This window comes from Crassostrea angulata, chromosome 3 (genome assembly GCF_025612915.1).
Source record: "Crassostrea angulata isolate pt1a10 chromosome 3, ASM2561291v2, whole genome shotgun sequence".
Taxonomy (NCBI): domain Eukaryota; kingdom Metazoa; phylum Mollusca; class Bivalvia; order Ostreida; family Ostreidae; genus Magallana; species Magallana angulata.
This window is the reverse complement of record NC_069113.1, coordinates 27,159,612-27,175,000: the sequence shown is the minus strand read 5'-3', so window position 1 is coordinate 27,175,000 and position 15,389 is coordinate 27,159,612. Positions and strand designations below refer to the sequence as shown.

Sequence of the window (15,389 nt, the reverse complement as noted above, 5' to 3'; positions counted from 1 at the left end):
TACCTGCACTATATGATGTTGCAGCGGAGAGTTAACGTTCTCTCTCTTTTTTATTTTCTACCCCTCCCAGAAAGATTCCTTGATCACTTGATATATATCCAATACATAGAAAGACGACCAGGAGAAATATGCAGAGAAAAATTGCCAGGTAAAAGCTGTGTTGTTGAAATCTATGATATCACATATGTACAGACTTCCCTAATGAAATGTAGGGCTGACGTCATGGCAACTCTCCTGCCTTCTGCTAAGTCTTAATGCCTGGCACCATGTGGTAGAGTTTTTACTTCTTACAATACCGGTACATCTTTTTTTTTTATTAAAAAAATCAACTTCGAAAAATCTGCCTATGTATCTTTTAGCTAGGATTTTAATGTACACCTATTTTTTTTTTATTTTTTTTTTCAGATTAATTTTGTTGTTTAAGTATAGGATTTTTTTTATTTCTGACACTTGGGAAAGCAGCTTTATTTTAATACTAGATCACACAAGCTGTTTCAGTAAATAATGGCATACAGAACTGCTTCATCTTTCTACTAGAGACTTAACCATCAATTACCAAAACAGCTAATTGAAAAAAAAAAGAACTAATATAATCAAGAATGTATATTGAATCAGCATCATAAAAAGAAATAAAAGTACATGCAAATCTTATTCATTTTAAGATACCACTGGATTAAAAGAGACTGAGGTAATTTGCTTGCAATATACCAAATAATCCTATCTGGTAAAAAGCAGCTCAAGGCTGCTTAGAGATTTCAAACAGAAAGAAATTAAGGAATATAAAGTATATGGTTGTCTGGGAAAAGTGTTAAGTACAGGAGTAGACTTTCCTGAGGATTTGATACAACAATAGAGAGGGGTCAAGTGCTTAATAATGTATCTACACTTATCCCCACTCTCTCAACAAAAAAAATCATGATCCAAAACAGGGAAGTTACAGAATTATTTTGAGACTCACTTCCTACCTCGTATTGTCTCCTATTTGGGACTTCAATTTTATTTTTCAGTCTATATTAAAAATAAATTTTTTAAAAAATCATCCAAAATATCTAAAAGACTTTGAGTTTGCACGACACAATAAACAGTCAAATTTCCACACTTAGTTGTTAGCTGTTCAGCACAATGGGTCAAAATATCAACTACCATAGTCCATTATAAGGTCAGGATCCCATTAGTGCAAATCTCTAATTAGTTCTAAGAAGATTAATTAATTAGTGACCCCTTAACCAACACATTTACATAATTGAATAACATAAACTACCTGTTGTCACACAATGATCATTAATTAATGATTTCCTTGAGGCTCTTGGATCAAGTTGATTCAATTGACATACTCTCTTCACACACCCCCCTTTTCTTCTTCAAAAAAGAATTCTGATTATTTCTATATAAATAACAGAGAATATTTTTTTTTATATGTAACAAGCTTTCTTTAGTCAATGGTCATGCAGACTTGGTAAAAAAAAAAAACAACACAAAAATCTTCATCACATTTTCATTGAAACACTCTTTTTTATTCTTCTGTATATTTCTCTAATCCTCCAATTAAAGGTAAAAAAAGATGTTAGGTTATTTTTTTTTTCAAACCAAGCTTTACTTACTTATGGATTGGAATATTAGTTAGGACTAAGCTAGGGTTTGTTTGTTTTCTTATGTTTGGTTTTCTTTTCTTAATCAATTTTTTAAAATTATGAATATAGAAAGTACATATGTACTTCTATGATTTTTATCTACCATACATATTGTTCCGCCAACTAAACTGTGACAAAACAACAATCAAAGTGCATGCAACTCCTTCGTCCCAGAAAAAATTACAATGCAGCATCTTGGTTATTTTTGTGTGGTTTTTTTCTTTTCTCTTTCATTATGCAATTTTTTTGCAGAACTCCAAAACAAGCAATGTTTTAGAGCTTATTGATTTATGCCTTATCTATAACCGTCACATGAATTTTTATATAAATTGATAGCCACAAATTGATTTGGCACTTAAATATGCATGGCAAATAATCAATTTCCATAAAACTGAGCAAAAATATGGCTTAGTTATTGCAGCCAGTCGGAACAAAAAGGAAACCCAGAATTGCACATTATGTCAGTCCTGGCAGGGAAGACTGTTCCTCTCTGTAGATGACAAGAAAGGTCAGCCATAAATGACCACCTGCACATAAAACACACATATCAGACAATCATCAACTTTTGGTGTGAAAGATTTTTGATTGCCATGTTGTTGGGTTAAACATTTCATATACTAAATTAGAAGAAAAAAATCATTCCATTTCGTTCTACAGCATGATCTTCAATTTTTTATTATCTTTGTACAACAATTTTATCACCATCACAGAAACATCTCGCAATGCATTGTTTCATTGACATTACACTTCATTTCAGATCTGATGGGGAAAAACATTTCCTATCAGATCTTACTTAGGGTCATTCTAAAGAACTGTTGGGATTATAGGTTAATTTGTACATGAAACCACAACCATTTACAGCTCAGGAAGTAGTGGAGAGCTGTCCAATGCAACAGGGGGCTTATATTTGGGTGAATACTTCATCTGCATCAGAGATCAAAGCTTAGGTCTAGAGAGAATGTAATATAAAATCAACATGAACATTTTCCTGTGTTACGATAAAACAGTTTCATTTTTTTCTGGCAGAATTATGCAATTACATGACTGCACAACTTCAAGGTCATGCAATAGCAATGCTGTATACACCTATCTGTGTAATATAGAGCTGTTTATTGTTGTAGACATCAGAATTGTGCAGAATGTGACTTTTGCGGAAAAAAAAAAGAAAACGAAAACATCCTATAGACAACAAGCCAAACGGATTGCCCATTAAATAGTCGAAGCTAATTCAGTTGGCAAATTGAAAACCTAGCAATATCTGTAGAAATCTAGCTTGCACACTGGGTCTTTGAGAAGGCAACGGCTCAATAAAACCTATCACGGTTGATTTTTATACTGAGATACAAGCAAATTTAAATATTCTCACTATGACATACAACCCTCCACAATAGCATGGCAAACAGAGCTGATCGCAGTAGTCTTTCTACATACAAGCTAGTACAAAATGTGTCAATTCACACAGCTTTATATAGCGAAATGTGGTTATCCCAAAAATATTAATGTATGCATTCCTGGCGCTATTCTTCCCTAGTCCCGAAAAAAGCTGACCCACTGAGGAATGTTCAATGCCCCCTTGTCATTTTTCTATTCTTATTTATAACAGGATATAAAAAAGTGAAGAAAAAAAATGCTAAGTGTTGGTTGCGTCACTTCTTATAACTCTGAGATACATCAAATAGTGAAATCAACAAATTAAGTTGAAATAATAGAAGAAAATAGCCAGACGACTCTGAATGTTCAAAAAGCCTTGCGGCAAGTATTAAAAAGACTCGAAATATTATTTCCTTGATGAAATGTAATTAAATTTAGCGTTTAAAGGTAGCATGATTTAACACTCATTTCCATAATATATGAATACCTTGACAAACGAAATGAAGCATAGGCGATCGTTGACATGATTTAGTGGTGACTTTGTTAAACCTCAGAGATGGGTGACCTCGGAAATCATGAAAATACTTAATACTCCCGGAAATTATACTCGCAATGATTGCCAAGATTTTACATACACTGTCTTTGACGGAGATGCCAGAAACACAAAAAATCATAAAAACATCATCAATCTTGAGAAAATCTGAGAAATACAAATTGTATTATCAAATTAATATGCAGTTGAATGTCATAATGAGCAATAATTTGAAGCAAATTTGGCAGCTATTTGAGGGATTAGGAGTTGAGGGAGAGAGAGAAAAAAAGAGATGTTTGACAAAGCAACAGCATCACAATGACAGAGGAAACGTGACTCTTGGCAAGACATTAACGAAGAAATTCGACAAGGAATGGAAATGAGTGATCAACCACTAAACATCTACTACCTGTGTAAGCAACACACCGTTTCTCCTACCTTAGCCTGGTTTACACGACCTCCAGCTGAAAGTCATTGAGCTTTACAACAATTATCATAATTCAATCTAACACAGAATAAACAGTCCCAGAATTTACGGCCCCGTATACTAAAAAGTAAACATAAGTTAAGAATGCTTAGCGTTAAAGTTTTAGATTTAATATCACATCACTATGAGTGTCTTACCTTCTATCCAAATTGTTATTGGTAATAAATCTCCTTTCTAAAACACAATATTTTGTGCAAAATACTCCCACTTTAAAAAGGATGATCTTTAAATCTGTATTATGTGTGCATTACATGTGGACCTTTGTATATAGTGTGAAAGTCCATGCTACTACAATGATAATGAATCAAGTGATGTGCAGTGAAGCAGAGAAGATAAGGAGAGAAGCCCGACTATTGGTATAAATATTTTTTAAATACACTACAATGTTTGGATAGGGGGCTATCTCCCTGCATAAAATGCAAAATTTGAAACTGCAAGTGAAAACAGAATTGTTTGCTGAATATAAATATTTGAGTAGTAATTGAAAACTTAAAGGCATGAATAGTTAATGGTATACACCTACGTCGTGGCATTCTGTTCAATTGATGTGCAACCAAGTTAAGAGTATTAAAGGCTACTGAGGTTTCAAAATTGTTCGATGAAAATTCTAGTGAAAATTAGCTTTTAATATTGAATTCTGCATGAGACTCTCCCAAAAACACAGTCTTAGATTTCAGTGAACAAATAGTAGATAGAATTTGATCATCCCCAAGCTATCACTCTGATGCTCATTAGATTCATTGGGTGAGACAGGAGAGAAAAACTGGGTAAATATTTCTGTTCTTTGAAATCATATTTCTTTTTCATCATTCCCCCTTTTTCCCCCACTTCCTGGCTATTTGACACCACAAAGTGTACAAGGGCCCCTTAACACATCAAATATCTATTGAACAAATGTCACCTACCTGTGGCAACTTGTTACTTTTGAATACAAAACCAATGAATGCATAACTATGGCAATGACCAATTTTTTTTATGTGGAGCAACAAATTAAATCAACAACAGCATTAAAGATTTCTTTAACCACCTCTAATTTAATTTTTTTTCTCCCTTCAACTAGTACGAATTCTTTTTTTCAGATAAATTTCTCTGTGCGATTCAATTAGCTAGGTCAATTACATTCATCAAGTTAGCTAGACTCCAGCTAACTCTGTCTCTTTATCAATTTTGGGGCCAGAACAACATTTCTTATTTGTATTTTTGTGTACTGGCTTCAGAAGAACAAAGTTGTCCTGTAGCCAATACACAAAATACATCTTATTCAACGTGAAAACAAAATATTCAAATAATTGAATTTTAATCATGTTTAAAAAAACAAAACAATTCAATAATGCATCTCCAGAAAACACCAAAGAGTTTTAAGGAGGCTGGGGGGTCAAAATATATAATATAAAACCATCAGATTTATTTGAAAATTTTATATGCGATTTCTGAAGCTATCAACTACTATCTGATAAAGAAAAATTTCATATATTTCAATATAAAATTTTATCTTTTCCATTATCTTTATATGGAGCTCTTCTTTTAAAGGAGATTAATATTGTCTAAAATGGCAGCCACCCCCCAGCCCCCTTAATATCCTCCAAACACAAGTTTGTAGTTTGATTCAGTGTACCAGGCAAGTGGGATTTTTGAATAAACTCATTGTCTGTTCATACACATATAAATTGGAGTACTTGCAAGGTTATCATTATCATTAACAGTATAATAAGAATTTTGATAGCATATAATGTATTAATTTATTATTGTTATTAACAAATTAGATGCATAACATGATATTTCTGGTTATAAATCATTTGGTTTACATGTTTGCCTTGCAGCATTATATAGCCTAGGTTTGTGGTGGGGTGGTTCAGCTTACAAATCGCATCGTATATAAAATCAAGAGCCAAAGAAATTTGTTTATCACTAAGACAGCAAGCACGATTGTTCTTGCACTTGAATAAACCACTGTTGTAATCATTATAATTGTATTAAGGGGAATAAAGGCTGCAACAAACTTCTTTGATGCAGAAGTGCATATAAGAAATAGTAAGCAAATAACTTAAACCATAATATTTAAATGTTCAACATTTTAATCCATCTATCTCATGGAGTAATGGTCCATGAAATAAAATGGCCTAAGTTCATGTGAACTGAATTAAATCGCAGTTCATGGGACCTGGCTGCCCTGTGAAGTAGGTAGGTGGAGTAACCCAACGGTCCTCAAGTCCCAAACAAGTCCCGAGGGCTCAAACCCAAGGAAGAGTTCTTTTGCCCAAGATTATGTCAACAATTCTCTTGAAGTTATAATGTCCCAGCTAGTGTAATTAGTGGTAGTTTAAATCACCAGGGTACAAAAGACCGAATTACAACCCAATTTTGCAATAGAGTAAATACAGAATACAAGTTCCTGTGCACTGATTTTCTTGCACAGAGAAAGCCCTACCGGTCAACGGCTTCTATACTACTGGGTGGCAGGCTGAAATGAAGCAGTACATTTCTCAAATCCCAATTTCTGTTGTTGGTGTTTTGTTGTTGAAGACACTGCAAAGATCTCAGAGGCTTTAACGAGAATGTGAAAATGAGACACTGTGTCATTGCAATTCAGCTTTGAAGTGTTCAGGTAGCAGACCATTGACTTGTGAAAATTATTGATTGGTTCAACAAACAATCTACCAAAACATATTTGTTCGTAACACTACTAATGATACAGAAAAAAGGTGAGAGAACAAAAAAAAACTCAAGAGGTGTGAACAGAGTTATTTGGAATACTTTATTATTATTCAATAGGCTGGAATAACCAAAAATAGACAAGTTGAGGATATATATTTTCAAATAAAGGCTATATTGAGGCATCATGGCTATGTCAATGATAATGCGTAGGTAATTTAACCTTACCTTTATAGTTCTCTGCACTCAGAAAAAATCTATTAATATCCAGTTTTTTTCAATTCAAATCGACATGTGGAAACTTCGTCGGATATATCTAGAATGAATAGAAATAGAAAATAGTAATAATCCCTAGTGCAAGCTCTTGTTTCCCTCTTGGCTTCCACTAGCGAGTGTGTAATATTACCAGCAATTCAATACTTGCTGAACAACTGACGTCAAACCAATACTTGCAGGTCTGAATGAATTAACACGCAGTTTACTGCCAAAGCTCATCTCACAAGTCACTTTTGGTTTTCAATAGATGACTACAAATTTTCTGTATCAACAATGAAAATTAAATATTTCTTTTTTCCAAATCTAAAACTTCCATTCGAATCTCTATTCGAAGAAAAAATGCATTGCAAAAAAGTCTTCAAAGATACCCAACCATATGCATGATAGATATCTGATCAAAACTAAAAATGTGGTGTAATCGGTAAAAACTTCTTGTCTTTTAAATTGGTACTGAATAATTTAGGCTGTAACTCTGGCATATGGAAATGAAGACATCAAAGAAGACAGTAGAAGAATTAGTTATTTTAATTTTTAATGTTAAGGACTCTTCAAATTATGCTAGTGAATACAAGATATGCTGAACAAATTGCTGGTTACAAAAGGGATCCTTTTAAAAGAGCATAGCACAAAATGTAGGAGTAAATGCATTTTTCACTCACAACACTTAATTCTGCACTTTTTGAACCAAGACTGCATGTTGCTGGGGAAATCAAGTGATTCGGTGTTTCTTTTCTTCACAAGATAAATTATACTTGAACCTGAGGAAATCCTACACAAGTTCGCAATTTGACATATCCTATAAACTTAATTAATTAAGGTTTCCAGCCGGCTGCCCAATCTAAGCAGTGTTACTTTAATGAATAAAATAACTGTCATAAATTTTCAATAAAAAATTATCAATACAGGAAAAACACAAGGCAAAATTTCTTTCTGTCAGATGTGAGTGGCATAATTTTGAATGCAACCTTTGAAATGGTATCAGCCAAGTACATGCAACCAGATGGCATTTTCTATAAATGTCTTACCACTATAATTTACTTACTAAAATAGTATACTATACAAGAAAATAAATACATGTTATTCAAAACCTTGAGAAGAAATTCCACATATATGTTAAAAAAGAAATCCACAATTTTCGCCAAACACTATTCTCTTAATCATGCAATACCTCATACTTTCAAAACCATGGCTCTATGGCAGTTCGAGGTACATGTAGACCCGACTTACTATAATTGTGGAAATACTTGGCAATCCCACTCCGCGATAGGGACAATGGCCTGTTGAAGGGTCTGTACAGAGGGAACAGAGGAGGAAATGTTTGCCTTGCTGCCAATATTCAATATGCATCATATTTTAATTTCCTATTGTTACTTCCTTTTACGAAGTTCACAAAAATCATTCATGCTGCCACAATGCAGTGCTAGGCATGAACATTACCAAACTTTACACTTTTGGAGTCTGCTGTAATTTCTGCATTATTAAATAAACAGGATGACACAGTCTTTTGATAGCATATAAATTTACATGCACATACCTGCATGCTGTACTCCCACTCAGGTACAAGAACTTTAACACTTAACATTTAGTAGTGATTGAAAAACACATAACATAGTTACTGTTGTAATAGGAGCTATTGAGGAGGCTGAATGGTCAACAAATTAACCATCAGATCTGCCTCAAAATTTTAGATATGAATTATTAAGCTATAAACTCTAATTTAGAAAAGAAAAAATCCATATAATTTACCTTTTAAATTTGGGTATTTTTCTATATATTCATATATGGAGCTCTTCTTTTAAAGATCACAATAGTCTAAAAATTGCCCCAAGTGTTGAGCCCTCTTAACTATAATTAATGTACCATAAATGCAGGGAAATGAAAAGAGCATAGAGAACCATTCAGTTTAAAATTAATTTATCCTTGACTTGGACACTGGTTTCCCCTGAAACTGCATGTTTGCAATATATATTTCAGGAAATTGCATTTTTCCAAGTAACCTTAATTAGCATTAATTTAGGGTGCTTATAACTAGGATGAATATGGTATTGCATTTTTCTTCTCCAATTATGTATGTTAATGACTATATTGAAATATGATTTTATACATAATATGGTGTATATGCATGGGGAGTAAATTAAACAAATAATTTTTTTTTCAATAAATAGACTTTGTGGTGCTAATCAAAATGATAAACTAGTCCATGCTTGCTAGAAATCCGTACTTCATGTACTGAAATGAAAATACAAAAAATAGAACACCCTGAAATATTGCTTAATACCTGGCCTTGCTTTACTCCAAGCAAATTTTGCCAAGAAATAAATGCCATTATTGATGGCTTTCCTTCCTTTTTTTGTTAGAACTTTAGCCTTATTCAAAGTGACGTCACAGGAATTGCACGCACTATTTCCTGGTCTTAATTGGGCATGTGGATATTCTTCTGAAGGATTTTCTTTCTTTACATACCAAAGAAACATTAGTTACTCAATCACATGTTTCAATTCAACCACTTTTTACATGTGACAAACGAAGACCTCTTTTATACTCAGTGAAATATAATCTGGGCATGAATATATCATCATATACAAACTAAAAACCAATTTCTTGTAACTAAAAGCTCACACTACAAACCAATTTATTTTTCACCATATTGATGAGACCAAAACAGAAATGGCAAATAAGTGGCTGATTAAACTTACAGCCACTAGGTCTTGCTAATGTGCCACGGCTCCATCAAATGTCCTTAATTCATCAGGGCATCTTGTGTTTTTAACAAGACTGGACATTGTTTGTTGCCTCTTGGTATATTATGTATTATAAATCACTTGAGCTCTCCTTGTGTTTAATACACTTAATCAGGACGATTCTGACGTCAATGGGATATTGGTTTCTGCTACTTTCCTCCAGAGGCTTTTCGTTCGAACAATAAGCTTGTGTGCAAGATCTTTATCATTTTTTTACCCTTGCATTATATGGTAAAGACATGAAAGTGAAGAAAAAAAAAAGTATTAATAGTGAAAACGGATCCAGGCTTCTACAGGTAGATGGCTGTGTTATTTACTCACCCACCTAATGAAGCTAGACAGGTGAGTCTCAGGAGATGTGAAGAGACCAGAGAGGCTGCTACAGACCTTGGGTAATTAGGTGACCCAATCCATACTCCTGATTTTTTTTTTATGATGCAACGGATTTGGACTTTACACAGTGAGATTCCGATAGTAATTAGAGAAACCTGTTTGATCTCCTTTTATATGCTTGCAGTAATAAAAGCCTTGATCTCTGGGCAGTAATTAGGAGGCTTTACCCAACAATAGAGACCACACCCTAACCAAATCAGCATTAAGCCATTCCAAGGGAACATAAAATTTGTACTAGATCTTTCTAGAATGGAAACATGTAAAACAAAAGCTGCATTAAAGCAATATGAGCTGCAATTTTCATGCTGAATTTTTTTTTTACGAAAATGTTATTTTCTACTAAAATGACAAAAAAATATCATGGTTTTTAAATTTCTGTTAACCTTATTTTTGTGGGGAAAGCCGTAAGGAAGCCTTAATTGAAGCAAAATTGAATTATTGTCATCCTGTACAAAAATTGAACTGCTATATATTCCTTAGAGGATAAATCTTTCTTTTGACAAAAACTAATGATTTTTTCAAAACTTATTTATAATAAAAGTTTAAGTTATATGTAGACTAAGCATACTAGCAGGTTTTTGCAGCAAAATAAAATTCTAAAAAAATACAGCTCATATTTCTTTCAAATAAATCGCTACGGAAATGGAAACTAAACAATTGATTATTCTTTTGGTTCAGCAACAAGAATCTTAAATACAAAAAAAAACTGGTGTGCCTCATAAAAGTATATAAATTTATAAAGTAAAAATAAATGATATATTGAAATGAATAATGTAAAACAATAGAAATCAATAGGTATTGGTAATTCCAATTAATTTAGATGTAGTGGTACATTTTAAATATTATCTGGTGGGAGGAAATACCAGGAGAATAGCACAACAATGTAATGAAAAAACAAATCCACATCAGACAGGCATGCAAAAAATGTACTTGGGACTAGTAACTGTGAAACAAAGAGCTTGATTAACCAAGAGTGCACCATGAAAGAGAGTACGTGATTAGCAATCATACTGTTTCCAAAGGTAACCTCAGCAACCATTTGTCAACATCCTAGTTTTAAAAAAATTACCAGTGAAAAAAACAACACTATCTTTAAGAGTTCAAAAAAACCCCAGAAAAGTCTCCTTTAAATCATTATCATGTTGATTTTTTCCGTCATAATGTCATACTTCTGACATAATTAACCTGGTGTGATCAACTTAAAGAAGTGCTTCAGTTCGTTCCAGTGGTGTAATTAAGAATTATGGACCAGGGGGTTAAAGGTGTGTCGCAAACAGGCCCTATGTACTCCATTGTTTCCGTGGATTAAGTCTGGATCTCTTTACATAATAGATATTGATTTCTCCTGGAAAAACTAAAACTTGCACTATGTTACGTCAATGGCTTGTCTCTACACTTTGCATGTGATAATTACATGATCAAGACCAGACATGCAACCAGAAAACCCAGTTTTTAATTTGATTAGACTGTCAGTGACAGGGAGCTTTCCATCTACCACACAATATGACTGACTGCTCAACTGTGACCAAATAAGTCGCCCACTCCATCACAACGGAATAATGCATAAAGGAAATTACTAAAGGTCCTTAAAATGTTTTTCTGACCAGTAGAGAGGTAAGAGATTACAAGACACTGTCAAGGATGGACTTGGTGTGAGTGATAGTCCTACTGGTGAAGGTAAACTATACAAACAACCCCCAGAGGTACATGTCAAGACCATGCATATAAACTCATTGACCGTTAGTAAAACTTGCTTATAAACAAGTCTTTTGGCCACAATGTTCTGGTTCCAATTCACAAATATTCTTTATATCCAATGAAAGAAGAATATGAAGGGGTTGGGGAAAGGAAGACTCAGTCATAACTTTCTTAGAACCAAAATTTCCTTACATCCAATTTCTTTATAAGCAAGTTTTACTGTATGTTGCAAAGCAAACCTATTAATGTTAAACTTTGATTCAACTTATATCATGGATCCTAATTTAAAAAAGTTTTTGAGTTTTGGGGGATAAAGATTTGGGGACAAATAACACAGCTTACAATACACACCATGCGGATTCCATTTGTAGAAATCCCAATGCACCAGACAGACACAATAAATCAAAGAATGTGGAGCAAGTTATAAATGGTAAATGGCTGTGACTATTTTAAATACAATGTGTTGCTAATGATAACTTCGTCTACACATTAAGCATTAATTTTTAATTATACCTAAATATACACCTTTTATGTCTCCTAAATTATTTATAATAGTATTTCAGGTTGTGGCATAATCATTTATTCAAGTACAAATTAATATGTATGAATTGAGTTTGTCAATAAAACATCAACTGTCACTAACATTGTAAGTGCCTTCATTGATAGCTTGGGACAAATCAAGATTTGGGATTTTTTTAAATGAATAATGGGCAAGAGAACTCATTATTGAAACTGGACTGTAAAGATTTTCCTAATAGTCAACCTATTTCGTTCTTTTCATTTAAAGCAATATGAGCTGTATTTTTTAGAATACAGCTTCAAAAACCTGCTAGTATGATAAGTCTGCCTGTAACTTAAACTTTTATGATAAATAAGATTTGTAAAAATCATTAATTTTTGTCAGGAGAAAGATTTCACTTATAAGGAAAATATAGCCGATCAATTTTTTTACAGGACGACAATAATTCAATTTTGCCCCAATTAAGACTTCATAATGGCTTTTTCCACAAAAACAGAGCTAACAGAAATTTAAAAACCATGATATTTTTTGGTCATTTTAGTAGGAAATAACATTTTCTTTTTTTAAATTTTCAACATGAAAATTGCAGCTCATATTGCTTTAACCAAGAAAATGATTTAACCGTAACCTAGCTCTTTAGCCAATTAACTGTTTTGGCTTGTGTTAGACATATTATCCTAAATAAATTGGTCAAGCCTTAATTTATGTCATTTTTGCAATTTTTGTGACTTGTTCATCACATTTTATCTTCCAAGGTGTGTGGTACATGAATACTTTATGAATATATCTTGTATGCAGTACATACATGTATAATTTATATATATATACACATGTAAACGTCAGGTTCCATATATATCTACAATATCTAAATTCTTGGTATGATTAATAAGGGAGAAGGTACTTACTTACACAAGAGTTGATTTCTTTCCCTATTTCAGCCCCATTATGATCAGAATATTGTAAGAATATTTTGTTAAAACTTTTCAGCTGCAGAGCTACTTATCTGAAATGAAATTGAAACACATTGTAGTAAATTGATGTTGAAAAAATGAATTCAATGATAACATACTCAATTATCTGATTTGGTCTTCAAATCAACAGTCTCTTTTTGAGGAGGAAATGCATGAAACATGTCAAAAACTACTTCCAACTAAAATGTCAAGATTTCTTAAATCAGATCTTGGGTAAAGATATCATATACACATTTTAACAGTACCTAAAAAAATCCTGTGATAGTTTTGTTTCCCAGGATGAAGCTACAGCATCCTGCAATTATTCTTGTGCTCAGGTGCAAAAGGTTTTAGAACCTGCCCAAATGTGTTCAATGAAAATAGACAAGTATACTCTCTCTTAAACAGCTTTTGACAATTCTTACATAGGTTTTCACTCAACATTACTCTCACACTTCAACAAAGCAATAGCTGTTCTCAGAATAGGCAGATGAGGGAAGCCAAGTGCTAAATTTATATTCTAACATAGCCATTGAATAATGCACGCTTTAACATAAACTTGAAAGTAAATCTGTTTAGATTATGCATTCCTCATACAATGCCTCTTTTTTTTTTTTGAAACATGCTGGGCAATTTTTTTAACCTACACTACTAAACTGTGGCCTCTCTTCCTTTTTTTTAAAAATATAATACTGAAATGGCCAGGCCAATTTTGATTTGTTTTATAAATATGTTATTCAGCCAGTGCTAATTAATTGTTTTGACACTGCTGGTTGGGGAATCCTATATATATTATACATGAAAATTGTAATAATCCTCTATTCAAATTAATCTCCAATTTTCTCTCTATCTTCAGACCACTCAAGACAAGAGAAAAGGACAAGGCAATTAAAGGGAGGAAGCAATGTGAGGATGACACATTTCCTGCCAAAGTCAGAAAAACTCAGCAGTCCCTGGATCAATAGACACTTGTCTATAACACTATCAGCCAATTCTACAGGGTTTGGCCAAAGAAGATTGTCGAAACTTTCAAGATCATGGTGAAACTTTCAAGACAGAAACCTGTTTGGCAGTTCTGAGGCTTTTCAACATAAGCTTAAATTCAAAATTGCAAATGTAATGAACTAAAATAATAAAATGATGGGGGAAAACTTTTGACATCTGACTTTACAGAAAAAAAAAATTGGAGATAATTTTAAAATAATTTTGTTAGATATAAACTGTGGTTTCTTTACAACATTCCAATCAATTAATGGTCCTTTAAAAAAAGGAATGAAAAAAAAAAATCACAACATCAATCTATAGAAACTACATGTACAACATCACAGCTACTGCTACTACATTGTATTCAACTTAAACTAGGTAAATTTTTAGATGGATATCAGAGAACAAGACTTTGCAGCATATTTGTATGTATGAGCCTTCAGTCAGGTTCTAAAACATAGAAGTCTTTAGTTTGACTTCTGCCAGGATAAGCTTGGTTTCTACTGCAAGAAGGTTTTAAGTGGTAATCAATCATTATTAACAAAGATCACTTCAAAACACTCATAAAAGGCAGCAGGAGAGCCAAGTCTCCTATATATGAGAGAGGTCTCTTGTTACCCTTGTAGAAAATGATGAAAAATGACTTGCTGAAAGAGCAATAATGTCGTGATTCTTACAGGCAGGCGGATGCCCTTCTAAATTGTTTTCAAAGAGCTCCAAATGCTAACAACCACTTAGCCACTGCTTCTATGCAAATTTTACCAGCAGACTCTGTCCAAAAGCAATATACTGGTCTTCTGTGCAGCTGGTTTGGTCTCCGATGCAATTATGTGCAATCATAATGCAACTCTTGGGGTGAAATGAATTGCAGTGATACTCCAAATTTCAATTGATCATATGTCCAAAGCATAATACAGCTCTTTGAACCTGTACAACGACCCCATCCTCTCTTTGTGCAAGGTGAGGATCATTGTGTGGCAATATCTTTACTCTGAATAGAAAAACTCTGTGTCCACTAATTCAACACTGGACAATAGCATACTGCAGAGAAAACCCCTGCTGCACCAGGCAGTGATTATGTGCATCCAGGATATCCCCCCAATTATTTATGTGCTGGAGGAGTGTCACGGAACATAATGGTTCTAAAAGCCTGG

At 33.3% G+C, this 15,389-nt stretch overlaps 1 protein-coding gene and 1 long non-coding RNA gene across 7 annotated transcripts in view; one reads left to right on the top strand and one right to left on the bottom strand.

Moving 5' to 3' along the window:
* LOC128177204 (myocyte-specific enhancer factor 2C-like) overlaps positions 1 to 15,389 on the bottom strand; it is a 42,650-nt gene that overhangs the window by 18,983 nt on the left and 8,278 nt on the right. The window contains exons 2-3 of one of the 6 annotated variants that reach the window (XM_052843811.1): positions 13,207 to 13,304; positions 6,902 to 6,989 (exon numbers count right to left, since the gene is read on the bottom strand). Coding sequence is in view for 1 of the 6 variants with exons in the window: in XM_052843809.1 (XP_052699769.1) it covers positions 6,450 to 6,601 (152 nt within the window). In the remaining 5 variants the exon portion in view is untranslated. Of the gene's footprint in view, positions 1 to 3; positions 126 to 4,158; positions 4,323 to 6,449; positions 6,724 to 6,901; positions 6,990 to 13,206; positions 13,305 to 15,389 lie in introns of those variants that run through there. The other 5 variants (XM_052843812.1, XM_052843813.1, XM_052843809.1 and 2 more) reach the window with 5 other exon arrangements.
* On the top strand, positions 6,582 to 14,407 carry LOC128177207 (uncharacterized). The gene is made up of 2 exons (XR_008242817.1): positions 6,582 to 6,723; positions 14,108 to 14,407. It is a non-coding gene; the product is annotated as an uncharacterized LOC128177207 (long non-coding RNA).